This window comes from Haliotis cracherodii, unplaced genomic scaffold (assembly GCF_022045235.1).
Source record: "Haliotis cracherodii isolate W230 unplaced genomic scaffold, xgHalCrac1.p SCAF_6, whole genome shotgun sequence".
Taxonomy (NCBI): Eukaryota; Metazoa; Mollusca; class Gastropoda; order Lepetellida; family Haliotidae; genus Haliotis; species Haliotis cracherodii.
In genome coordinates, this window is record NW_027266319.1 from 12,042,762 (window position 1) to 12,070,029 (window position 27,268).

The 27,268-nt window shown below is 40.0% G+C and overlaps 3 protein-coding genes across 3 annotated transcripts; 2 read left to right on the top strand and 1 right to left on the bottom strand.

The window, feature by feature from the left end:
* The first annotated feature begins 1,444 nt into the window (after window positions 1-1,444).
* Window positions 1,445-7,459, top strand: LOC139446031 (probable elastin-binding protein EbpS). The gene is made up of 2 exons (XM_071227295.1): window positions 1,445-1,511; window positions 6,512-7,459. Exons 1-2 carry the CDS (start codon window positions 1,478-1,480, stop codon window positions 7,180-7,182), a joined length of 705 nt encoding a protein of 234 aa, XP_071083396.1. The 5' UTR covers window positions 1,445-1,477; the 3' UTR covers window positions 7,183-7,459.
* A 1,294-nt stretch (window positions 7,460-8,753) lies between these two features.
* Window positions 8,754-9,953, bottom strand: LOC139446241 (neuronal acetylcholine receptor subunit alpha-7-like). The gene has a single exon (XM_071227593.1). It carries the CDS (start codon window positions 9,951-9,953, stop codon window positions 8,754-8,756), a length of 1,200 nt encoding a protein of 399 aa, XP_071083694.1.
* A 2,604-nt stretch (window positions 9,954-12,557) lies between these two features.
* LOC139446242 (uncharacterized) lies at window positions 12,558-26,236 on the top strand. Its single transcript, XM_071227594.1, has 4 exons — window positions 12,558-13,071; window positions 22,720-22,759; window positions 25,048-25,180; window positions 25,568-26,236. Exons 1-4 carry the CDS (start codon window positions 12,558-12,560, stop codon window positions 26,234-26,236), a joined length of 1,356 nt encoding a protein of 451 aa, XP_071083695.1.
* Window positions 26,237-27,268: the final 1,032 nt, after the last annotated feature.

Genomic DNA, 27,268 nt, shown 5'->3' on the forward strand with positions numbered 1-27,268 from the left:
CAGTAGTGACAAGGAAAACCAGTGACGAGGAGCAACTGCAACTACATCAATATCAATGAAGTACAGGGACACACAGTCAGAAATATCCCAGAGCCTGGTCACCCGATCCCGATTTAAGTTGGCTCTTCGAGTGAGTGAGTGAGTGAGTGAGTGAGTGACCGAGTGAGTGACCGAGTGAGTGAGTGAGTATGGTTTTACGCCGCATGTAGCAATATTCTAGCAATATCACGACACAAGAAACGGGCTTCACACATAGTACCCATGTGGGGATTCGAACCCATGCCTTCGGCGAGACGAGCAAACGCTTTACCCACTTGACTATCCCACAACCCATGACCCATGACAAGTATGGCATACCTGATACAGAAAGTACGTGATAAAACAAAAGGAATCATGGGATTCCTTGCCGCACGCTGAAGCTAGTTAAAACATGGTTATCATTCGCTTCTGAAGGGTCATCAGTCAAATAGCTCTGACATATACAGATTCATTACTCTGTGCCAACATATAGGATGAGCTTCAACCAGAAGCCTACAGATCTGGAAACAAATACAGCATGATATACGTGAAGCATGACACTGCTTAAAAGGTCACTCTGTACATCGAGAGCTGAGTAAGGTAAATCAAACACCAGCTCGTGTATTTAATGTTTGTTAAACGTAACGCCTTTATCCCAGTTTCCGTGACCCAAGCATGCCGTACCCTCAAAATCAACACAGACCAATCCACCTTTGGCGCTTAGTTCTATTTAAGAGTCAAACCCCATAACTAACCACCCAAAAAATATAAATACTTGAAAAAAACCCAGAACAATATGTAAATAGGTTAAAAATATCCACATAAAATTGACTTGAACATATTAACATGCAGACGATGTTACTTTATAAATAGACAAATTGGTGGAATTATTAATGTATCAGTGTACATTTTCAGAACGTTGGTGGGTTTTATAAATGTTTTGTTCACTGTAAATTTTGAACTTTACGCAAGACTGATATTAATGCGAAAAATGCGAATGGTGTTTGCTCGCATTAATTAAACTTCACCTTTATGTCTCAAAATTGACTGCCGAAATCAGGGACTCCCCTTGTATCCAGGTGATAACGAACTCGGTCAATAAAGATGTGCAATTAAATGTGAAAGTATGTGTGAAATTTGTTAGCATGAATTCTTGCACTCTTGCGCGAAGAAGGTCCAAGAACACAGATTCACAACCGCCCAGAAAGCTAAATGACGTCTGATGGAACACACGGGTTTTTCATGGACATGTCCATGACGTTCGGTGTTGTAAGCTGAACAAATATGCACTCAACTTGTAGTGCAGCCAGTAGCTTACTTTACCCGTTTTGAAGTCATGCCTTCGACAAGGAATTGGAGAGACATGTTTGTCACTCCTTACATAGTAGTGAGAAATGCTCTATAAAAGTATACTGCTTTCACAGCGAGGGTTTTGTTGATCGCTGAAGAGGGGGCAACGATGTGGCTGCATTGTGGATTAGTTGCGTTTTTGGGTAAGATGCTATTTTATTTCATTATTGTATTCACAGTAACATATTTGATTATTGAAATAAGTGAGTAATATTGAATTAATTGTTATTGTAGTTTACAGTTTGTGCTTTTCTCATTTTATTCAAGTATTATCGCTCGGGGAAGCTTGTTTGGGTGTATTGAGTTCTAAACGTAGCACTCATAATATGATTTTGTAACATGGTCTGGCGACATGGTCTTGTAACATCGTCTGGTAAATGATCTGCAATTGGGTCTGTAAAAAGCTCTCTTAATATTATTGCAACATGGCTTGATAAGTTGGAGTGGTTTGTTAACATGATCTGTAACAAGTTGTGGTAACAGTGTGGTTACATGATCTTGCGACATGGTCCGCAATTTGGTCAGGTAACAAGGTCTGGTGACAAGATCTGGTAACAAGGTCTGGTGACAGGATCTGGTAACAAGGTTTGGTGACAGGATCTGGTAACACGGTCTTAATAAGGTCTGATTACATGGTATTTATAAGGTCTGGCGACAGATTCTGGTAACAAAGTCTGTTAACATGGTCTTAACAATGTCTAGTATCAAGGTCTGGTGGCGAGATATGATAACAAGGTATGTGACATGGTCTTAACAAAGGTCTGGTAACATGGTCTGGTGACACGGTTTGGTAACAAGGTCTGTGGCATGGTCTTAACAAGGTCTGGTAACATGGTCTGGTGACACGGTCTGGTAACAAGGTCTGTGATATTGTCTTAACAAGGTCTGGTAACATGGTCTGGTGACACGTTTTGGTAACAATATCTGGTAAAATGGTCTTAACAAGGTCTTGTGACAAGGCCTGGTAACAAGGTCTGGTGACAGGATCTAGTAACAAGGTTTGGTGACAGGATCTGGTAGCAAGGTCTTAATAAGGTCTGGTAACATGGTATTAATAAGGTCTGGTAACAAGGTCTGTTAACATGGTCTAAACAATGTCGGGTAACATGATCTTGTGACAAGATAAGGTAACAAGGTCCGTTGACAAGATATGGTAACAAGGTCTTAACAAGGCCGGGTAACATGGTCTTAACAATGTCTAGTAACAACGTCTGGTGGCGAGATCTGGTTACAAGGTCTGATGACAAGATATGGTAGCAAGGTCTGATAACAAGGTCTGTTAACATGGTTTTAACAAGGTCTGGTGATAAGGTCTGGTAACAAGAAACGGTAACAAGGTCTGGTGTCAAGGTCTGGTAACAAGATCTGGTTACAAGGTCTGTTGACAAGATATGGTAACAAGGTCTGTGACATGGTCGTAACAAGGTCTAGTAACATGGTCTGGTGACAAGATATGGTAACAAGGTCTAGTAACATGGTCTTAACAAGGTCTGGTCACAATGTCTGGTGACAAACTATGTTAATAAGGTCTGGTGACAAAGTCTGATAACAAGGTCTAGTGACAAAATATCGTAACAAGGTCTGGTGACAGGATCTAGTTACAAGGTCTGGGGATAGGATATTGTAACAAGGTCTTATAACAAGGTCTGGTGACAAGATATGGTGACAAGGTCTGGTGGCAAGATATGGTGACAAGGTATTGTAGGAAGGTCTGGTGACAAGATATGGTAACAAGATCTGGTGAGAAGATATTGTAACAAGGTCTGGTAACAAAGTCTGATAACAAGGTCTATGGACAAGATATCGTTACAAAGTCTGGTTACATGGTCTTAACAAGGTCTTGTAACAAGGTCTAGTGACAGGATATGGTAGCAAGGTCTGGTGGCAAGATCCGATAACAAGATATGGTAACAAAGTCTGGTCACAATGTCTGGTGACAAGATATGTTAACAAGGTCTGGTGATAGGATAAGGTAACACGGTCTTATAACAAGGTCTGGTAGCAAGGTCTGGTAACATGGTATCAATAAGGCCTAGTAAAATGGTTTCAGTAAGACCTGGTGACAAGTTCTGGTAACAAGGTCTTGTGATAGGATATGGTAACAAGGTCTGGTAGCAAGGTCTGGTGACAAGATCTGGTAACAAGGTCTGGTGACAAGATCTGGTAACAAGGTCTGGCGACAAGATATGGTAACAAGGTCTGGCGACAAAACATGGTAACAAGGTCTGGTAACATGGTCTTAATAAGGTCTGGTGACAAGGTATGGTGACAAAGTCTGGTAACAAGGTCTGGTGACAAGGTATGGTAACAAGGTCTAGTAATACGGACTTAACAAGGTCTGGTGACAAGATATGGTAACAAGGTCTGGTGACAAGATATTGTAACAAGGTCTGGTGACAAGATATGGTAACAAGGTCTGGTAACAAGGTATAGTAACAAGGTATGGTGACTAGATATGGTAACAAGGTCTGGTAACCTGGTCTTAATAAGGTCTGATAACATGGTCTTAATAATACCTGGTGACAAGATCTTGTAACAAGGTCTCGTGAAAGGATCTGGAAACAAGGTCTTGTAACAAGGTCTGATAACATTTTCTGGAAACAAAATCTGTTAACATGGCCTTTACAAGGTCTGGTAGCAAGGTCTGGTAACATGGTCTTAGTAAGGTCTGATAACATGGTCTTAATGATACCTGGTGACAAGATCTGGTAACAAGGTCTAGTGAAAGGATCTGGTAACAAGGTCTGATAACATGTTCTGGTAACAAAGTCTGTTAACATGGCCTTAACAAGGTCTGGTAGCAAGGTCTAGTATCATTGTCTTAATAAGGAATGTTAACATTGCCTTAACAAGATCTGCTGACAGGATATTGGAATAAGGTCTTCTGAAAAGGCCTGGTGACAAGACCTGGTAGCAAGGTCCGGTAACATGGTCTTAATAAGGTCTGGTAACATGGTCTTAGTAAAACCTGGTGACACGTTCTGGTAACAAGGTCTGTTAACATGGTTTTAACAAGGTCTGGTGACAGGATATGGTAACAAGGTCTGTTGGCAAGATCTGATAACAAGATATGGTAACAAGGTCTGGTGACAAGTTCTGGTAACAAGGTCTCTGACAAGATCTGATGACAAGGTCTGATAACAAGGTCTTTGACAAGATATGGTTACAAGGTCTGGTGACAGGATCTGGTAGCAAGGTCTGGTGACAAGATCTGGTAACAAGGTCTGGTGACAAGATCTGGTGCCAAGATCTGGTAGCTAGGTCTGTTAACATGGTCTTGGCAAGGGATAGTAACATGGCCTTAATAAGATCTGGTAACAAGGTCTGGTAACATGGTCTTAACAAGGTCCTGTAACAAGGTCTGGTGACAGGACCTGGTAACAAGGTCTGGTGAAAAGATATGATAACAAGGTCCGGTAACATAATAAGGTCTGGTGAGAAGTTATGTTAAAAAGGTCTGTTAACATGTTCTTAACAAGGTCTGGTAACATGGTCTGGTAACATGTTCTTAACAAGGTCTGGTAACATGGTCTTAACAAGGTCTGGTAACAAGGTCTGGTAACATGGTCGTAACACGGTCTGGTAACATGGTCTGCTAACAAGGTAATGTAACAAAGCCTGGTAACATTATCTTAATAAAGTTTGGTAACAAGGTCTGTTAACATGGTCGTAACACCGTCTGGTAACATGCTGTGAAAACATGGCCTGACAAATAGTCTGCAGACATGATCTGGTAACAATACGATCTGGTAACATTGTCTGGAAACATGATCTGGCAACAAGGTCTGATAACATGGTCTGGCGAAATGGCATCACAATGGGGTGAAGCTGCACGTTCTGGCAACATCGTCAGTACCTCTGTCACGGTCATCTGACAGAATACACTGGCAATGTACTGTAAACGGATGCTGTGCAGAAACCTAAGTGCATGGGTTCGAATCCCAGATTATCCCCATATGACGGCGGTCTGTTAATAATCGAGTCTGGATCCGACAATCCAACGACTGACATCACGATCATTGATCCACGCGATTGGGATACGATGACATGCGTCAACCAAGTCAGCGAGCCTGACTACCCTATCCAGTTAGTCGCCTCTTACGACAAACAATGTCCCTTTTTTACGGCAAGCATGGGTTGCTGAAGACCTATTCTACCCCGGATCTTCACGGGTATGATCCCAATGAATTGTTCGAAGTAACGAATCATAGATGGAGAGTAATGCTCATCTGTATTTGTAAATTGACTTACCTAACATGAATCAGAGGTTCCCGATTCAGAAGATATCATAAACTATCCAACTATAATGGCATAACAACAACAAAAGACAATGAAAAACATTTTTATTTATCATCACTGAGTAAATGACAAAGTGTAAGTAAATTAGGAACATAAAGAACTGTGAAACAAACACACAAGTAAAACGTTCTAATGATCCATGATCGAATCATTTGACAAGTGACAATCCGGCAGATTTCATTAACTGTCAAAGCTGCCAGCACCGAGTGGATTGTGATTTCTAATCACGCAACCTCGAATGGCTTAACACGGGGAATTCCGAACGACCGTTATGGGCTTTACGACTGAATCTGTCAAAATCATCATCTATCTCTTATAGGATAAATAGGATAAACATTTAAACGGAAGCGACCTCGTGGGAAGTACTGATATATCTATTTGACATCCCAGAATGTTCTTTTGTTCAGTTTTCAAATCTTGAATCGAGAAATTGTCAAAATAGTTTTCAAAGCGTTGTAGTCAGTTTGTAGCCAGCTCGAGAAATCTGACCTGTAATGGGATGTCCTCAGATCTCTGTTTTTGCGGTAGCGAGAACTGAGATCTGATTTTAATGAGATTGGAGTTTTACCTATGTGGTAAACGTCTGAGACCTGCATCACTTCGGGCTTTCCTCCCACACTAAGCTGAGTAGCCGTGATAGAACTGGAATAATGTCCAAAGCGGCGTTTAACCCATCTCACTCAGTCACTCACTCATTATGGTTCGTAGGCCCACTCATAGTACCGTTATGCTTTAATAAGCCCATCACATTACTTCAATACCACATAGAGACTAAGTAATTAATATTTATTGTACGGACCAGTGGCCGGGTCTTCATTACTGAAATTTAGTATCATTGTTTCAGCTGCAGTGCTGCAACCCTCTGGTGTAGATGTGGTTTCAATAACTAAACGACAGGCTGGGACGCCATGGTGGCAGGGTTTTTACAACCTGAGATCCAGTCCTTCTGGGACGCGAAGCACTGAGGACATCGATGGAAAAGTTGACAAACTGAACAACGGTGACTATGTCAGTGGCAGCAGCAACAACAGCACTGATGTTGACAACGCGAACAGCAGAAGCAACAGTGATATTGACAAGGTGAACAGCAGAAACGACAGTGACGTTGACAAGGTGAACAGCAAAAATGACCGTGACGTTGACAAGGTGAAGAGCAAAAATGACAGTGACGTTGACAAGGTGAAGGGCAAAAATGACAGTGACGTTGACAAGGTGAACAGCAAAAACAACAGTGACGTTGACAAGGTAAACAGCAAAAATGACAGTGATGTTGACAACGCGAACATCATAAACGATACTGATGTTGACAACGGGGACACCATCAAAAGCAGCAAAGAGATTATACGCCCTAACAGTGGCAGGCGTAAAGGAAAAAGTTACAGGGGCAGTCGTATCCTAAGGACGTCACGTGTCCTGAAGACAAACAACGCTAGACGCGCATCTGGCAACAGAAAGGTTCCGAAAGCAGGATCGGTGTCGAGGACCACAGCACGGACCGTACGGAGGAAAGGATAAAAACGGGCAAAAACTGCGAACTAAACTGTCCTCCAATCCGGTTTGAACTTTGTACAAAATAGCTTACAGATAAATGGACACAGTCGTCCCATCTTTCTTTATCGTAAAATGTCAATCATTGGATTCTCTGGTCCAGACTCGATTATTGACTGCCGTCATACAGCTGTATTTTGCTGAGTGCTGCGTTAAACAAAAAAACATCATATATTGTAAAGCATGACGGGCGTTTTCCGGGAATTTGTTTATTTTCATGTCAATAAATTCAGTGTATAATGTTCCTTTCTGAGTATCCTTTAAAATGTGATTCAGCGGCAGCATATGTCCCAAGGACACTTGCTTGTCAGAAGAGCCGTTGTTACGCACTGGGTAAGTAGATAAGACGTAAGTCAGACCACAGGAGGCACCGAAGAGCCTTCATTTCGCTCTCATATCTAATAAAGAGACTCATTTCGATATCAAACACCATTAGCTGAAGGTTTTATACGATCTTATAAACCTGTCATCCTATTGTTTTTAAAGGTTTCTTCGAATAGTTGAAAGCCTCCAAACACAGTTGCTAGTATCCATGCCAAGGGCAATCTGGAAGAATGCGCTCGAGTTTCTAACTTCACTGATGAGGTTTACATCACCAAGGATCTAAAAACATGTTTTGAATAAGTATCCAATTTTGATTATTAATGGGTTAATAGTCACGATTTGTACATGAAAAATCCATGACGGGAATCGAACCTGCAACATCACATATCATGTTTAGTATCGTAACCCACTGCTTTCCCACTGAGACAATGGGGCAGGTGATGAGAAGGTAATGTTAAAATGTTATGACTTCGTTTGTCTGGTCTTTTTCTCACCAACTGTCTTTGAATTTGTTTCATACCGCGACTACTGTATCCCAATGCTGTGTTTATTCTTTATGGCATTTCATGCATTTAAACGGTTCATAGATTAGTTTAAATATAAATTGTCTATGCAAGCGAATAACTCGGCATGATAATCTGCATTTGGCGTAAAGGGGAGGGGTTGGCTAAGGCGCCGCGATTCGCTGTGCACCATACCCGTGCTCGTGGGTTTCACCGAAGTGGTAAACGTCTGAGACCTGCATCACTTCGGGCTTTCCTCCCTCATTAAGCTGACACGCCATGATATAACTGGAATACTGTTAAAAGCGGCGTTAAATCCAACTCACTCACGTAAAGGGCAAAATAGCCATGAAAACTATATGCTACTTATAAATAAATAAAAACGTTTAAGAAATAGATTTAATTGGTTGGAAATGTAAACACCCAAGTAAGGAAAATCCCTTTTCCCTTGCTCGCGGTTTTACCTTTTCAACCAAAACCTCACGTGTTTAAGTTAACCCTATGTACATCCACCCCGGAATCAGCCTGAAGGCGAGTTGGACGCAAAGACTACAGGTACATAAATCGTGTTAACACTATATTTATGAGGGAAGGTGGTGCCTTGGTGGGTCAGCAAAATGTTAACATTATAAATAGAAATACATCTTGAGGAAAAGCAAATGTAAGAAAAATGGGGTTACAGTTTCACCAACTTTAACAATCCGATTTTAGTTATTCATTTGCACCTATGAAATATACCATGTTTATCAGAGCTGTTAGAGCGAAGAATGTGATGAATGAAATCAAGTTCAACCTTTGTACGATTTCGTCACAGGCGTCTCTTGTTATGGCTGATATTTCATTGGTTCCATTCTTTGGTTCATGTTCAGCCGTTTCCACTCTGCCATTTGTCCCATTAACACATCGCAGCCATCTTGGAATGCCCTTCCCACTCTTCAGGTGATTGTGAAGTGCCAGCATGAAGAGTATGACAAAACATGTTAGCGTGCTGATCAACACAAGCAGTGTGACATAGACACTGAAGAAACACAGGTGGTCGGAGTTCGCTGGTAGGTAGGAGTTGATGAGGGTGAGAAACACTGCATATGACAACAGGATGGAGACACACAGGGACATCTTCTCTCCGCTCTCCTCGGGCAGCAGGAAGGCGAAGGTGTTGAGGAAGGACAGGAACACGACAGGCAGGATGTTGTTGAGGATGTAGAACATAGTTCGTCTCTGCAGGGTTAAGGTCGCCGTGGCTGGGGTCTGATTCAGCCCTTTGACGCTGAAATTTTTAAGCGCAAATGTCGCTTCTACAAGATCCCACTCTCCATTCTCCTCAAACAATTGAAGATCAACATTTGGGGTACTCACAATGACATCTTCTCCGCTAAACGCGGTCACAGAGGCAGACATGCTTATGAAGCATACCTGCTGATCAAAGGGGAACTGTTTGATGTTTACCTTGCAGCGAGTATCTAGTCGACCATTGTAGGTATACGAAACATACCCACTGTTGTGCACGATGACCTTGTCCTCCTTATCTTTCATGTGTTTCACATCCGACACTGTGTTGTGGAATTGAATAGATGGCGACCAAACATCACTGATCTGTAGAAAAAAACTTTCTGGACTGTCATCTGTTTTGTTCCATTTTAGGAAACGATCATACCACATCGTATAAAACCACACTTTTGTGCTTAAGATTTCATCCTTTTCTTCAAGGCTGATTATGGACACTAAGCCGAAGGTCACGTTAATAGTTGTTACTTCAGAGCGTTCGATCACTGGGCGGACCTTTGGGTCATAGAACTTGGTTAGATTGGAGATAAAGTATTTATCCTCGTAGGAGTTGGCCGAAAGGACATTGATAGGCCAGCAGGCAACAAGAAGCGAAATGCTTGCAATATGTACGACTACTATGTTCATGGTGATTGTAAGGGAGTTGGGGAATGGGGTGGTGGTGTCTTCATAACATTGTTAGGGTGCTCAGTCGAAGAATTAGTGTAACCTCGGTTACACATTAGGTCGGAGTTTCAATTTTATCAGAACCTGACACAGCATGACAATGTCATAGACTCAATACAACATTGATAGGGTTAGGATTCGAAAGTCATACATCAACACTTGGTCACAGAGTTGACATGAAGGCTCCAAAATAAGAGTTCCAAAGCCGATTTCAATATCAAATCACATTATAGAATACACATCTTCAGAAGAAAGTAAGAACGCCAATGTAGGATTTCAACACTAACAGAACCAATATTAACAAGTTTGAGCTCCAGGATGTTATTTCAAAAGTAAGTCGCAGCATAAACTTCAAACACCATTTCCTCTCACCTCACACAACATAAACCTTTTGTAGACACCCTGTCTGAGGTCCAAGTTGCATATCAACACGTTGCAAGTCACAGCATATCAGTTCTTAGACTTCAACTCTACGTCACAGTAGAAGTACGCAGACTTAAGCACAAAGTAGTTCCAACGTAGTACATCATCACTATGCCATAGCATCAACATGACGTAGTCTTTTAGTCCGAGGTCAAAAGTAGTGCATACAAAGTCACAGAGCAACAACGATATTCATAGAATTTGAAGCCCACAGTTCGACTACGAGGTAGATTTTACCATTGATCAATACCTCATTGAACACAGGATCGAAGGGTACACTTAGGTCGTAATACATTCAGCCTGTATCCCTGTCTGTACTGTTCACAGACTTCCATCACATTAACTGGAGACCTACCGCCCTTCAGTCCTAACAATTCCAACCAGGTACCTTCTCTCATGAGGTATCGATAAAATTATTCTGCAGTAAACATTACCATTTTAAGGTATTTTTTTTCTGTAGTCAGTGATAGATGATATACTCCGCTTGGGCAGCGGTTTATCGATTTTCGGCCCCTATAGAGAGTTCTGAGCACACAGTATTGATTCACTCTGAGTTGTCACCCAGTCGCAGGGTATTTACAACAAAACGTTTGTGTACATTGGCAGTTTTCCATAATACTCGAAACAAATGCTGGCCCGTTTTACGCTCAATAGAATCTGTTTGGAAAGATAATCCAAATAAGTTTATGGCAAAGATGTCATAGATAGTCATAGTCATGGTAACAAGTTGATACACTATATTTCTTTTTGAAAAATATCTGCCAAAGCAGCAAGTTTATCATGGAAGTATGAGGTTGATCAGGGTATCGAATAATCTATTCATTCTGTGAGTAAGTTGTGAGTGCAAGTCAACCCTATTAATGGTAATTGATGTCACAAAATACCTGTAATGTTAGCACTGGATAGTTAGCAACAAGAATGTCCCTGTGTGCGTGACAAAAGCTTCATTGTGTACCATCCATCCCCATGAAGCGATAATAAAGCCGGGAATACGTTTGTGATTTTTCCTCCTAAATAATGACTCTTTATCTAAATATTTGTTCATGATAGGGTGTGTTGCTGTGAACATATAGCTTTCTGGTTCTATTAATGTATTTGACTTCCCTTTCATGTGCGAGTTTGAAAACAATAAGTGGTTGATGATTTGATCCTGGGTACTTCGCTGCAGTGACAACGTCGCCCTGGACACCGTACTCGCAGACTACATACAGCACTGTTCCATATTGACGACTTTAGCAATATGTGACTCCGTGCAGTATCATCTTAAGAAGTTCGTCTTTACAATGCTTGAATGTGTTAGTTCTCAGCTTTACTCACTGTGTTTACATTTGCAGTGATACATCAACTCCTGGGCTATGGACATTTCTACATTCACAAAAAACGACCACGTCAAACTTTTTTCAAATGAGAAAGGAGGCTGTCAGATATGCATTTGTTTGAATCACTTTCTGACAACCATGAGAGTGGCTGAGTATGCAATTCCTTGAATCTTGAAGAACTTTGACGTATACTTCTTTGTGTTACAGTAAGTGTGTACAACTAGTCAGTGAATTCACCACTTATTGTTGGATTACCATGGCATCAGAACATTTCCTTTTGTCCCTATATATCATATGTATGATTACATTAACGTCTGCTTCGTACAAAGAAAAGGCTTTCCTGGTAAATCTGACCAAGAACTATGACAAAACACTTCGACCTGTCTTCAGAAGATCCGACAAGCTGATTATTAGTGTCAATGTCGGTTTGATGTCAATCGTAAGTCTGGATGAGAAGCGGGAAACTCTGAGCTGGAGAGGTTGGGTGTCTATGTATTGGCAGGACAACTACCTCAAGTGGAACCTGACAGATGACACTCCCAATCTGTTATACCTCCCTGTAACTGATATATGGACTCCGACCTTGTTTCTGACCAATTCTGTTACGGATCAGAAATACTTGATTGATAAAGAGGAAAGGGCGGTTATATTAAACACAGGTCTCACTTTCTATACGTTCACTGAACGCCTTGACACGCAGTGCAAAATAAACATAGGGAAATTCCCGTTTGATATTCAAGTTTGTAAAATTAGCATATGTCCCTTTCATTCTCAGCTGAGTGGGGAGTATATAGCTGTGGGGTACAATTCAGTGCTGTTGGACATGTACGAAGAAAATGGCGAATGGATCCTTCTTGATGCTAAGTTGAAGACAGGTGTTATAGATTTGGCTGGATATAAGATTGAAACAGCTGTGGCAACTCTGACTTTGCAGAGACGAACAACATTCTATATCCTCAACAACATCCTGCCTGTCGTGTTCCTGTCCTTTCTCAACACCTTCGTCTTCCTGTTGCCCGAGGAGAGCGGGGAGAAGATGTCCCTGTGTGTCTCCATCTTGTTGTCATATGCTGTGTTTCTCACGCTCATCAACTCCTACCTACCCGAAAACTCCGACCACCTGTGTTTCTTCAGCGTCTACGTCACCCTGCTCGTTTTGATCAGCACACTCACGTGCCTCGTCACAATCTTCATCCTGGCGCTCCACAGCCATCTGCAGAAGGTGAAGATCGCCCCAAGATGGCTGACCACCTTTGCTGGATTTAAATCAAATGCTGGAACATCTTGTGAAATCCCCTGCCAAGTTGGGATGATCAGAGATCGGATAATATGGAGATGTAATGTTTTGGCTTTCGTAATATTTTTCTCGCTTATATGTTTAAGCAACTTCATTTTCTTCATTGCAGTGTATGTCTAGTCCATAGTGCTTGAATGCTTGTTATCAGTAGTTGAAATATGTGCTTCATTACGTGTAAGGTCCTAACATTATGGGTTGTATACAACAATGGCCTTTATGTCGTAAATGGCCAAATTGCATTCCAAGAAATGTAATGTGTGTATTGTTATATCTGGTTTGGCTTATTGAGTTTTGATTTACGCCGCCGAAATATAACTGCGTTATCACGATTGATGACAGTGGAAGTGAACTGCAAAGGTCTACCAGAATAATTATGGATAAACACTAACATATCCCCTCCTAGGTTTGACCATCCATGGACATTCAGGTTATCATATGTACCCAGTAACCTACAATGTATGACCTGGATGATTGACTGCCATATTTCCTTGAGGGTGTATGGATCCTTGGTCATACTATAAACAGCTTAATTTCAGGTTTACCATGCTACAGTTGTAGAATTAGCGGCAACCACTTATTAAATACAACTATTATTGTTTTGCTGTTAGTCATTTGCTGTTTATGTGTACAACATGGTTAATTGTTTCACCAACAAATGTGACGTTTTGTACAGATGTCGCTCTCTGTGATATCTGCTTGCAATGATACTTTTATAATAACTTATTTGTATTTTGCGATTTTCCTCAAAATTGTCTTTAATATGGATATGGAAAGGGATTTGTCGCTTTATTTACCCTCTTTTACATAACAGGGAAATGTCCTTACCCAAACCTGTCAATTGTATAGATGCTTGAGTAAGAGAGGTGAGGTGAGGTGAGGTGAGGTGAGGTGAGGTGAGGTGAGGTGAGGTGAGGTGAGGTGAGGTGAGGTGAGGTGAGGTGAAATTGGGTTTAACGTCGCGTCCAAGATTAATGCACTTATATAGCGACGTGCATGCGCGTGTGTGGCTGCTTGTACTTGTCCGGACTGATGCCGATTTATAGTGCTAGCCCAGTGAGAATCCATGCCACAGGTAAACATGAATACCCCACTCAGACACAGTATACTGATTCCGAGCCGACCAGTCCTTGTTTTAGCCCCTTAATGCCGAGCGCCAGACAAGGTAACAACAAGTACCATCTTTTAACGTCTTTTGGTATGACGCGGCTGGGGATCGGACCCCGGACCTTCCGCTCTCAGGACGGACGCTCTACCACTAGATCACGGAGGCGGTCGGTAACGTACGTAATTCAATGAGTTCGTTGGTTAAAGAAAGCTTTTGATATGGTTGATAGGACAAAATTACTGTATTTAGGCTTGACACAGTGTATCCATGGAGATGTATTTAATGTACTTAAATGTATGTATAGCAACGTTAAAGCTTCTGTGAAGATAAGTTCATCACATTTTACCGATTTATTTGACACCTCAAGCGGTGTTAGACAGGGATGTGTACTTTCAACGCTACTGTTTTTTATGTACATAGGCGAACTAGTAAATGTTATGAAGAGTTATGACACTCGTTGTATCTTCATTGACTGTGAAATTGATGAAATAATTTTGCTCTTATTTGCAGATGATGTGTCCATACTTGTTGATTCTATTATAAATCTGCAAAACAAAATAACTAGTTTAGAAAGATACTGCTATAAATGGGGACTAACAGTAAACAGTCATAAGAGTAGCGTTATGGTATTTAAAAATGGAGGGCCTCTATCACAAAATGAAAAATGGTTTATTAATGGTGAACAGCTTGAAGTGGTGTCATACTATAAATATTTTGGTATTCTAATTTCATGTAGAAATATGTTTACTCAAGCATGTGTTACTTTAGCTAAACAGGCAAACAAGGCTCTAGTGCCAATTAAAAGAATGATGGGAAAATATTTAAACGTAAACGTTGATACATACTTTAAAATATTTGAATGTAAAATGTTTCCCATTTTGCTATACGGTGCGGAAATATGGTGTACAGAAGTAAGAAAAAGCATTGAAATTATACATACTAAATTTTGTAAATCTACTTTGAAAATAGGATACAAATCTTCAAATGCTGCTGTATTAGGTGAACTTGGAAGAACGAGAATGTATGAACATGGTGTTGTGAGAATAATTAAGTATTGGATTAAACTGTTAAGAATGCCTCTGGGTAAATATCCAAAACATTGCTATTTCATGCTATGTACATATGGTGAACTAGGTTATAAAAATTGGGTTTCATTTGTAAGATATACATTGTTTAGTTATGGTTTCGGTTATGTATGGTTGGTGCAAGATGTCGAAGACTGTGATGTTTTTATTGATACATTTAAGGAAAAAACAAGAGATTTGTATATGCAAGAATGGTCTGATTGTATATCTAATTCACCAAGGCTAGATTTATATTACACTTATAAATCCTTACTACAACCTGAAAAATATATATCATCGATTAAGACTGTAAATTGTATGAAAATCTTTAACAAAGTTTCGATGTTGTCCAAATGATTTTGAAATACATAGATATAGAATGTCTAGTGACCATGACTTTGCTGACAGTCTATGCACTTTCTGTAAAGAAGACTTAGATGAAGAATACCATGCACTATTTATATGTCCAGCTTATACCAACTTACGGTTAAGGTATTTGCTCTCGTATTATTATCAATATCCTACCCTGCACAAGTTTGTATTGTTACTCACAACACATGACGACAACATTTTATTTCAGCTAGCTCTTTATTTAGATAAAATGTTTAAACTTAGAAATTCCAAAGCCGATATTAACTGAAGCGCTGTGTCACAATATGTCAAATATTATCCAACCATCTGTACTATTGGCCTCAGGGCCTGACTATACGAAATAAGTTCTATTTTGTTCTGTTCTGTTCTGTTCTGTAATTGAATGATACTTTAATATTAAACTACTCATTACAGTGAAGAAGCATTATCATAACGAATGTGTGTATTATATTTGTTCAGGAATAAAATATACTGAAAAAATCCCTGAAGTCCAACAGTTAATTCCTCTAGCATTGTTTCACGCTGCTTGGCCAGAACAAGTTCAATAATTATCGTATTGTTTATCAATGCTTCTTTCTTCGAATGAACGACAAAAGCATTTTCAGGTTCCCAATATTAGAATCTTGGTATGTAAAAGAGTTTCTATATCATGTCCTGCCATCCAGTTTTGTTCTGATAACACAACCATTGCATGTAAATATGGTGAAAGATATATTTTGTTTCTGCTGCTTCATTACGTTAGACATTAACCACTTCACAAAATTGCTTCCAATATGCATAGCTAATAATGCCAAAAATATGCAAACATATATCAATAGATCGAAAAGGCTACAGCTGCATACAAAGTGAGCCTAGGCTTGGGTCAATTGTATGCTAGACAAGTTCACTTGAGTCTTTCGAAAACCCATCTTGTTTTTCTGCAGGCTAAAATTGTACATAAAGATCAGTTTAGCAGCTTATGAATGCCCTACGTATACAGAGACAATGTGTCAGTTTTACCCAGGACACCGTGTACAACGTTGAGGTTTATAACAGAATGGACGCCAATCGTGGAGTACAGGCCTGCTTTAATGTCGGTATCTAAAACTGACCACGTCAACTAGGTGAGATGAGGTGAAATGGGGTTTAACGTCGCGTCCAAGATTATTGCACTTATATAGCGACGTGCATGCATGTGTATGTGTGTGTGTGTGTGGCTGCTTGTACTAGTCCGGACTGATGCCGATTTATAGTGCTAGTACACTGAGATACAATGCAGCAGTTTAACATGAATACCCCACTCAGACACAGTATACTGACTCCGAGCCGACCAGTCCTTGTTTTAGCCCCTTAATACCGAGCGCCAGACAGGGTAACAACAAGTACCATCTTTTAACGTCTTTTGGTATGACGCGGCTGGGGATCGAACCCCGCTCTCTGGGCGGACGCTCTATCACTAGACAACGGAGGCGGCCCCACGTCAACTAAAGGGGGATAGAGACTATTAAGTGTGTCACTTCTTTTCCTTAACCGGTCGTTTTAGGGTACGCAGGTTATGTCAGATGACAAAAATCAACTTACATCATTCTTTTCCCCTTGTTTGAATCAATCAGAATCTAAACCCAACACGATCATCATTAACCTGCCAGGGGGGACTATTAAGTGCAGTAAATGACATATGCAAATGTGTCTTGTCACATGAAGGGGGACAGAGGCAAGTTGACACAATCTGACAACAGAATATCCACAAGACTGAATGACAAGAAGGATGACTTTACCTTTCCAATTTTGTGTCGAACAATATTCCGGCAGCTCCAGTCCTTGGTGTCTACCTCTCACACTTTTTGAGGTACAATTAAGCATGCTCTCTCTACGATTTCAAAGGGCCGCATACAACTCTTTCTTAAACGTTGTTTGGCCAGGGTCACAGCATTCAAGGCTTTGGTAAGCTTTCAAAACGTTTTATGGAAGACATATAGAGGCCCTTTCCAAATCAATGACGGAAATTATGTCTGATGTTATTCCCTATATTGACTTGTATCATATGAATTGTTTGATAGGCATTACTTGGAGTGTGAGTAGGAGTGACATGGGATTAACGCCGCTTTTAACAGTTTTCCAGTTATATCACGGCGTGTCAGCTTTATGTGGGAGGAAAGCCCGAAGTGATGCAGGTCTTAGACGTTTACCACTTTGGTGAAACCCACGAGCACGGGTATGGTGCTGATAAACCTAGAAACATAATCGGGGCGAACCGGGATTCGAACCCACAATCATATGTGTACCCCAGGGGAGCAACTGTGCACATCGAATTGCGACACTGGGCCTGGGCCTCCAATGCCTCCAGCATTGCTTAGAAGTTGACATATGTCAAAGTAGACACATTTTATGGAAAACAAATTCTTCAATTACTGTAAAAGCGACGTTTCTGTATACATCCTTATACCGTAAAATGATCTATACCGAAACATCGTCTTTACAGTAATAAATGAAGTTTTTATCCTATAAACTGTGTTTACGTTGTATCATATGAATACGTGTTTGTTTCAGGTAAACTATTGACTTGCCTCAGCATGTGTTTTTGACAGGGGCCACAGGTGGAGAAGGATACGCTTTCCGTTTCGCGAACACCTTGTATCATCATTTTTTCATAGTGTTTAAAAAAACACGTTTATGATATGATCAACATCGTCAATGAACTTTGGTGACAATGTTGATAACGCAGTCGATAGAGACATGGTCACAGTTACGATGACTCATGATTCTCCAACGATACAACAAAATTATAGGATAGGCATCGACAAGCTTCCCAATGACAAACACCACAACAGAGAATACTAACTGACTTCTCGTTAGAGCCTGTGTTGAGGAAACGCATGGAATTTCAATGGTATCTAACACTCGACAATAGTTGAAGACATATGCACACATTGAGAAATTGCAATGTTAATTATTCCCTGTTGTCAACGCACTTCCAGATGGTGTTCACGTGCATATGTCTGTAAATATATGGTGTATGCCTTCATACTGTAATGCCTACACTAGCTAATGGCGTTCGCAGATAATTGACAAAATGCAAGTAATGCATACAACCGAAAAGCAATTTCAGCCGAACACAATAATATACTGATAGATAGGATATACATTGACACGTCTCGCTTTGCAACTGATGGGTTTGAATTTCTGTAGTATTAATGGATAACAATGAGAAAATGTATGAAACATCGCTTTTAGAGTAATTAAAGAAGTTCTTTGGAAGTGTTTTGCGTTATTGACTAAGCTCTCTAATGTGGTGAGGTGTACTTAAATTGCAAAATATGACGCCTAAACCGCACGTAGGGTTTTTTACCAGGAATCAAAAACAGAACTTTGCTCAATTTACGCAAACTATGGTGACATATACTTATTGGATCTGGCCCTCCACATCATTTTAGTGCTGTGACAAAAACTGGTATCTCACTGTCTGTAATTGAAACCAAGCAGAATATTCCTTTCAGGTTATATTTTATGACAAAATCACATTTCTGTTTCTATGGACCGTATGATGTGAATCCAGAACATATGCGTATCCATCCACCCTTGGTCATCGTATTTGTTTTTAATGCATTTTGAGCAATGACATTGCTAATGACCTAATGAAAAACGAAGAAATTATGTATTTACAAACCAAAACTGATTTTATTGCTAGTTAAGCGTGTACAAATAAAACTGCTTTGAGCATAGGTCTAAGGCTAAGATGATCGTAGCTTTCATGCTTGAGTGAGTGAGTGAGTACGCCGCTTTTAGCAATATCCCAGCAATATCACGGCAGGTGTTTTAACGTAAGCTTACGCTAGTCAAAGTCCAAAGATTACCCCCCGCCACAAAGTTTTATCAGCAACCACTGAAAATACATGAAGGAAAGTTTGCATGTTTATATAAGAGATACTTGACAAGACTGAGTTGATCCCGTCAATTATTTTTTACAGAGTTACGGCCCTTGTTCCATGTTATTTTACTTGGTGCATAGTATTTGCAATGTTTCACACACTTATTACTGATAGAAAAATACATATTATAAAAAGATATCCTATCATTTTTAAACATATAGAGATTAAGTCATACAATTTGTAAATTTCTACCTGAGTTACCTAATTGAATGTGGAATACGTTTCATATAAGGAACCAGTGGTAATCGTTAAATTTGTGCTACTTTTGCTCACAGATGAGTCCATACAATTTTATCAAAAGAAACATATTTAATTGTTTTCACCCATATAAGTGGGTGAGGCGAAATCGGGTTTAACGTTGCGTTCTACAGCATTTCACTCATATTGCGATGTGCATAAACGCGGGTGTTGCTTGTACTCGTCTGACACGTTTTATAGTGCTCGTTCTCGTATGGAGCAGGTACACGTCTGATGAATATTTCATTTGTATACTTTTAGACTGATCACCTCTCTTCACCCTCATTAATAGGATTCTCTCTGCTGTATCAAATATCGTGTTGTTGTTTTCCTCATCCTTGAATTTCGTGGCAAGCTCAGCATGATGTTTGTCTGTCATTTCCACCGTATTAATCAGATACGAAGAGAGACAGATCAGCTAGGAGAGAAACACAAATAGTACCCACGGGGATATCAATAACTTATCTACATTTCCTATTCCCAAATTACGGAGTTACGGTCCTTGTTCTATGTTATTTTACTTGGTGGATAGTGTGTGCAATGTTTCGCAAATTTATTACTGATAGAAAAATACACATCATAAAAAATATCCTGGCATTTTTAAACGTACAGAGATTACGACATACAATTTATAATATTCTACCCGAGTTACCTGATTGGTTGGTTGGTTGGTTGGTTGGTTGGTTGCACTCAGCAATATTCCAGCTATATGACGGCAGTCTGTAAATAATCGAGTCTGGACCAGACAATCCAGTGATTAATAGCATGTGCATCAACCCACGCAATTGGGATCGATGACCTGCATCAACCAAGTCAGCGAGCCTGACCACCCTTTTACGACAAGCAAAGTCGCCTTTTACGGAAAGCATGGGTTGCTGAAGACCTATTCTACCCCGGAATCTTCACGGGTCAGTTACCTGATTGAATGTGGAATGCATTTCATGTAAGGATCCTGTGGTAATTGTTACATTTGGGCTTATTTTGCTCCAGGATGTGTCCATACACTAAAACATCGTAAATGTCAACAGTATCATTAACTTTCGCTTACTCGCTACTTCCGGTTCCGGTTACAACGAAATGGAAAGCTGATCGTGGTAAACATGTCTGCAAAACGGTATTGTTTTGTTTTTTCAAGTGATCCATGTTGGCATGGAACATTTTGGTTTGTTCCCAGCAAACATCGTATTCAGGACGGTCATATTATTGTCATTTTTGTACATTAATCCAACTTTTTGTAAACATATGAGCATGTATACATGTTAACTCAATACGGCTCATCTAATGAACTGCTCTGAAAATTCGACGTAAAGGATAAAGTGGTTGTTATTCATAAAAAGGGGGCACGTATTCACCATCTGTCATGTTTCGTTTCCACAATACGCACCGGAAGTGGAGAGTTGTCCGGGGAGACAACTCTGTCGATTTTTCCTTAGGGGTCTCTAATAGAGCCTGTATGTTAGGTCTTCATATTTAAGAAATTTATTGTGACAAATTTGTCATTCACGCTATTAAGTAATTGCTGTCTAATTTCTACAAATGTGGAAGTTTGATGTAGCACTTGTTAAATGTGAACCTATTACTTGTATGAATATATTTGTACCAACACAATGGACAAAAATGAGAGACGGCTATAGAATTTAATAATTGAAAATGTATTATTTTATCAAGAGTAACTGTTTTTCTTGTCCTGGTCCAAATCGTTCAATATTATGCTTATAATTACAAAATTGTTGAGAATCATTCGCCCAAACACAACCACAACAGTTTGCTGGGTAATGCACATGCTCCATTACCGAGATCAGTGGAGCGATGTACTGTTCATTCACACCGGGGGCGGCCGGGGTTCCTAGTGGTTAAAGCGTTCGCTCGTCACGCCGAAGACCCGGGTTCGATTCCCGACATGGGTATAATGTGTGAAGCCCATTCCTGGAGTCCTCCGCCGTGATATTGCTGGAATATTGCTAAAAGCGGTGTAAATCAATACTCACTGACTCACTCTCACCCAAACCGTTGGACAGTGCCAATTAACATGCTAAGATTAATGGTACTGAAAGAACAAGTAATTGGTATGATACATCAAGAAGCAACGCATGGCCACGTTCAAGGAGTTTGGGTTGTAGCCGAATTACAGTCACCAGACTGATGGTCCGTTATAGCCACACTGGATATATGAGAGTCAGAATGTCATATATTTTTCACATGTCCGATAGAACTGGAAGCAGTTCTGTAAGATTTAGATTCCCATTGGTACCCAACGTCAATGCTAGCCTTCATTAATTCTTCAGGAAACGACAATGATGGTACAACATACACTCACGTCAATATTCATCGCTTCATCAAATACACTGTTTAAGACTAACATGAAGGTACTTCTTATTCATGCCTCACACAAACAATGTCCAAACATCGATTTTGTAATTACAATTAGCAGTAATATAGCAGCCCACATCAAATTGACAGAGCTATTCAGTTGTTGGTGGAGTACAACCATACAGATAATGACTAAAAGATCCTCGCTTTGGCACGCCTCTCCTGGATACGAAAAATACCTACAGAATGTCATGAATCATTGCTAATATTCAGTATCTGCGTGTGGCCGTTTTCACTCCTGTTTCTTCAACATATGCCACAATGATATAGTTTTGGAAATGTTAGACTTGGTACGCTCACCTTTTCGCACACATATGGTATCATCACTATGGTGATTCATAAACGCATGCTCATGATATAGTCGGAATAGAACAATCGACTCTGCTTTTGGCAGTGATTTCTTATGAATGTGGAACGGGTTTTGTCGCTTTTATTGATAGGCAACAGTCATCTTGTCCCAATCAGAAGATGTGAGGTGTTTTCCCCAAGTGATATTAATTGTGACAGAACACTGAAAGTCACGGAACTTACCACACTGACATAGTGTCAAACATAAAGAAATTTATGAAAAGAAAACAGAAGTATGTAATGTCATGAACATTCAGGATGTGTGATGTCTGCTTTGCTTACAGGTCGCCATTGCATGGCAGGAGAACTGCTGTGTGGCGTCAGGTGATGCTTACTTTTGTATGCAAATTGTGTGGGGTGGGTGCTACCGGAAGTCAGGACATGCTTACCGTTTTCGTGAAAGTCTGGTGTCATCACTGATTTACAGTGTTCTTTTCATATAATTTGCTATTTGCGCTATATGCCAGATGGAATCTGTACTATCGGTTAATCTTAACGAGTTAATCCCTTGCATTGGCAATTTATATTTAACGTGATGTGCCCAATATATACTGAACAACAAAAGTTCCTGTGACATTGAATAAGATTTAATGCAAAGTTATGTTTTTTTACCAAATTTAAAACAATTTCGGTTTGCAACAGATGAAAGACTCATGTAAGTGTTCAAATAGTTAAATTTGCCATACTGACTTCAGAAAAAGCGTGATTTCATAAAAAGAACATGCCAAAATGTCAATTTACAAATCAATAGCGTGTGTGTCCACCTCTGGCTGCGATGCAAGCAATACATGTTCGTCACATGGAATGGACAAGGTGTCGCACAAAGTCCTGTGGGATATCTGTCCATATCTGCTGGACGTCTGGGGGGTCTTACGGCGACAATCCCTGCACATCTGAGGCGACAACGTACGGTTTGTAAAGATATTGGTCGAAGGCCAGGGATGCTTCTTGCAGTCACTTTTGCTGGCTGGAGTCGATTTCGTAGGTGTGTTGTTCGAATCCAGTTGTCTTGTCGATTACTGGTTATGCGTGGCCTGCCACTCCGAAGATGGTCTCTGACTGCATTCGTCTGTTGCCAACGTTCCCATAAACAACAAATAGTGTTTCTGTAGACGTTAAATTGTCTTGCAACATCACGTTGACTCGATCTTGCTTCAAGCAAACCAATGGCTCGCAGATGCTCATTTTCGGACAGGCGTGGCATTTCTTAATATTGAATAATTGCGTAATTTTGTTGTTTTTCCGAGTGGTTTTTGTCAGCACGATGCTAAACAATGCATATGGAATCCCGTTAACGCACGTCTTTTTTATACCCATTCTTGAAATGCATGGGGCTTGCATAAAAAATCAACCTTTGAATGGAATGCATGCTTTTCTGTAGCTGTTGCGTTTTTGTGACTTGATTCAACATATGTACTACAATATTGAAAACCAAACATTACTTATTTGAAAACTACACTAAAATATTGGTGTCACAGGAACTTTTGCTGTTGAGTATATGTTAGATATGTTTGGACTTATTTTTTAAAGAATTGAGGCTATACTAAGTAAATGACACGGTATATGTTGATAAGACAAAATTCAATTTCATGTTTGGGATGACCTTATCATTGTTAAAGGCAATGATGGAAGTTAATAACTGAAATGAACACCCCAGTCAAGAATAACAATCTAAAATAATTCAAAATGTCCATTATTATCTTCGGAAATATCGCCAGATAAGTATACTGTTTGGTGTTGTGTCTTTCAATGAATGAGAAATATAACATAGTTATGTGAAAATTGAGCAACCAAAGGCTACTCATGATGCCCCTGTTTTAAAGGAAGTAGTCTGCCTTTTTATAAACTGCAGGAAAAACTAAAATGTGAAACCCATTTCTGGAATCCATTCTCTTGTGTTTTGGTTTGTATTTAGCAAGAAATCGGCCTGAAATCTAACACACTCACTTACTAAGTATATTGCCTGTAATAAACGGGAGAAACTGAAAATATTTTGTATAATGTCTATGTGTTATAGCTAATGTTTACAATTCATTGACGTGACACTGGCGATAATGGATCATACAAAAAATATCATAATATGTCAATATGTTTCACCCGGCAGAGCATTTATTGTTTGTACACATACGACTGGAAACAATTACTGGAAGTAGTTTTGAAGGATTAACTGTCCATCAGTTCCCAACTTCAAAGCCAACTGTCATTAACGCATTAGGAATGTTTTATGCTTGTGTAACATACACTCAAGTCCAGTATTGAAAGTGTTACTAAATGTGCTCCATTCAATGTCTAGGATGTCACACGATAGATTCTCTTTTCATGTCCATAGAATACAATGTGTAAACATCGATGATGGAATTTGCAATGATGTAGGTTTGCAACATACAATTGACAAAGCTATTTCAGTTGTTGATGGAGTACACACATTCAGACAATGACTACACGATCCTCGCATTCGCGCATCTCTCCTGGATACGAACAAAACATTTATAGTGCCATGAATCATTTCTAATATCGGGTCACTGCGTGTGGACGTTTTCATTGCGGTTGTCCTATTTCGTCTTCAACGATAACTACACTGACATATTTTTGGAAATGTTTGACTTGTGCAGATGTGGCTTTATCCTCCTTCTCTGTCGCCTGACCCTGGGCTCTGTTTCCTACAAAGAGAAAGACTTCCTGGACAATCTCACCTTGAACTATGACCCAAAGATCCGCCCCGTCTTAGATGGTTCCAATACGATGGTGGGTATCACAATGGGATTGTCCACAATTTTATCTCTTGATGAAAAACAGGAAGTGCTCAGTTTTAAAGCATGGGTTATAATGATCTGGAAGGACCAGCTTTTGATGTGGAACATGACAGACGGCATTCCTGATACAGTGGCTATGCCCTTGGTGGATGTATGGTCACCTACCATAATGAATCTTGACTCTGTGACAGACCTGAGGTATCTTTATGATGAAACGGATTCTGTGCTTGTCAATAAGGATGGTACAGTTATATATTCCTACGCAGGTAGGTTTGACATAGGATGCAAGGTGAATATACAACAGTTTCCTTTTGATCGTCAGTCATGTACTTTTCACTTGCAAACATTCTATGCCCCTGTAACTAAGGAATATCTTCAGGTAGCAAACAAGAATTTAAATCTGGAAACATATAACCAAAACGGAGAATTTAACCTTGTCAGTGCATCAATGGCACTGCGGAAATTCAGGATTCACAATACAGGTCAAGAATGGATAGAGGTGACCATGGTCCTGCAGAGACGAACTATGTTCTACATCCTCAACAACATCCTGCCTGTCGTGTTCCTGTCCTTTCTCAATACCTTCGTTTTCCTGCTGCCCGAGGAGAGCGGAGAGATGATGTCCCTGTGTGTCTCCATCCTGTTGTCATATGCTATGTTCCTCACCCTCATCAACTCCTACCTACCAGCAAACTCCGACCACCTGTGTTTCTTCAGTGTCTATGTCACCCTGCTCGTGTTAATCAGCACGCTCACGTGCCTTGCCACAATATTCATGCTGATACTACACACTCATCTACAAAGGGGCATGGCTAGTCCAAGATGGCTGCCAATTGCTCTGGGATCAGACGGCAAAGTTGGGACGACTGAACCACGGATTAAGAATGACGATGTAGCTCCATACCAATCAGATGTGAAAGACAAAGCAAACAAGAAGTTAGACATGAAGGATGCGATAATCACCAAATGTAACAGGGTGGCATTTGGGACGTTCTTCACACTCACAATTCTTGTTAATCTGATATTTTTCATCTGCGTGTCTCTGTGATGGACACCATCACTGATATGGTATATATATATATATATATATATATATATATATATATATATATATATATATATATATATATATATATATATATATATATATATATCTAAGTCATTGCCGTCATTGCTTCCGTAACTCGTCAGAAAACTCGTTGTAGACAGTGATAGTCAAACCAGAAGGATGAGACGTATTTTATGTGTGTATCTTCATCTGAAGGTTACTGATTAAACACTTCTATGTGCAATTTGGTGATAAGACGTTTAGGCAAGAGGTAAGCATCCCTTTAGGCACCATTTGTGCTCTTGATTATCTGTTTGTTTGTTCATATTAATCGGAAATTCTGCTCGGATTGACAAAAACCAAACAAGGGAATTTGACCAAGAAGTTCAACTTTAGCTTCAGGTGTATCAAGGATCTGGCATGTTTCAATAACTGTCAAATAGCGAATTTACTTACACTTATCTACTCGCCTGAACTGGAAATAAACGAGATCAGTGACTCTCTTTAAGATTTAGATCTTTGCATAATGATTTAGAGTGGCAAAACACTCTCCAAAAGGCTGTATGACCAGAGGGATGGCTTCAACTTTCCAATAGTCAACATTCGTTTTATGTCAAGCAATATACCAGCAGTTCCAGCCTTTGGGGTCTACCATTCTCCACGTTGGAGGTACAATCGAGCATGCTCTTTCAGCGAAGATTTCAAAGAGCATCATACAACATTCAAGGCATCCGTAAAGCTTTCAAAAGGTTTTATTGTATACATGTTGAGGACATTTCCAATCTGACACACCAATGACAAAACATTACCTCCGATGCAATTCCTTTATTATTATTTGTACCATATCTTCTCGTGTATTTTTCAGGTGAACAGTTGACTTGCGTTTGCATGTGTTTGTGACAGGTGCCATCGGTGTGGTAGGATATGCTCATCGTTTCTCTGTCACCTGCTATTAACCCTATTTGATACTCATTGATTTGCAATCGTGCAATCGTAATGTTGCTTTTATTTACACCTCTAGAAACGATTACA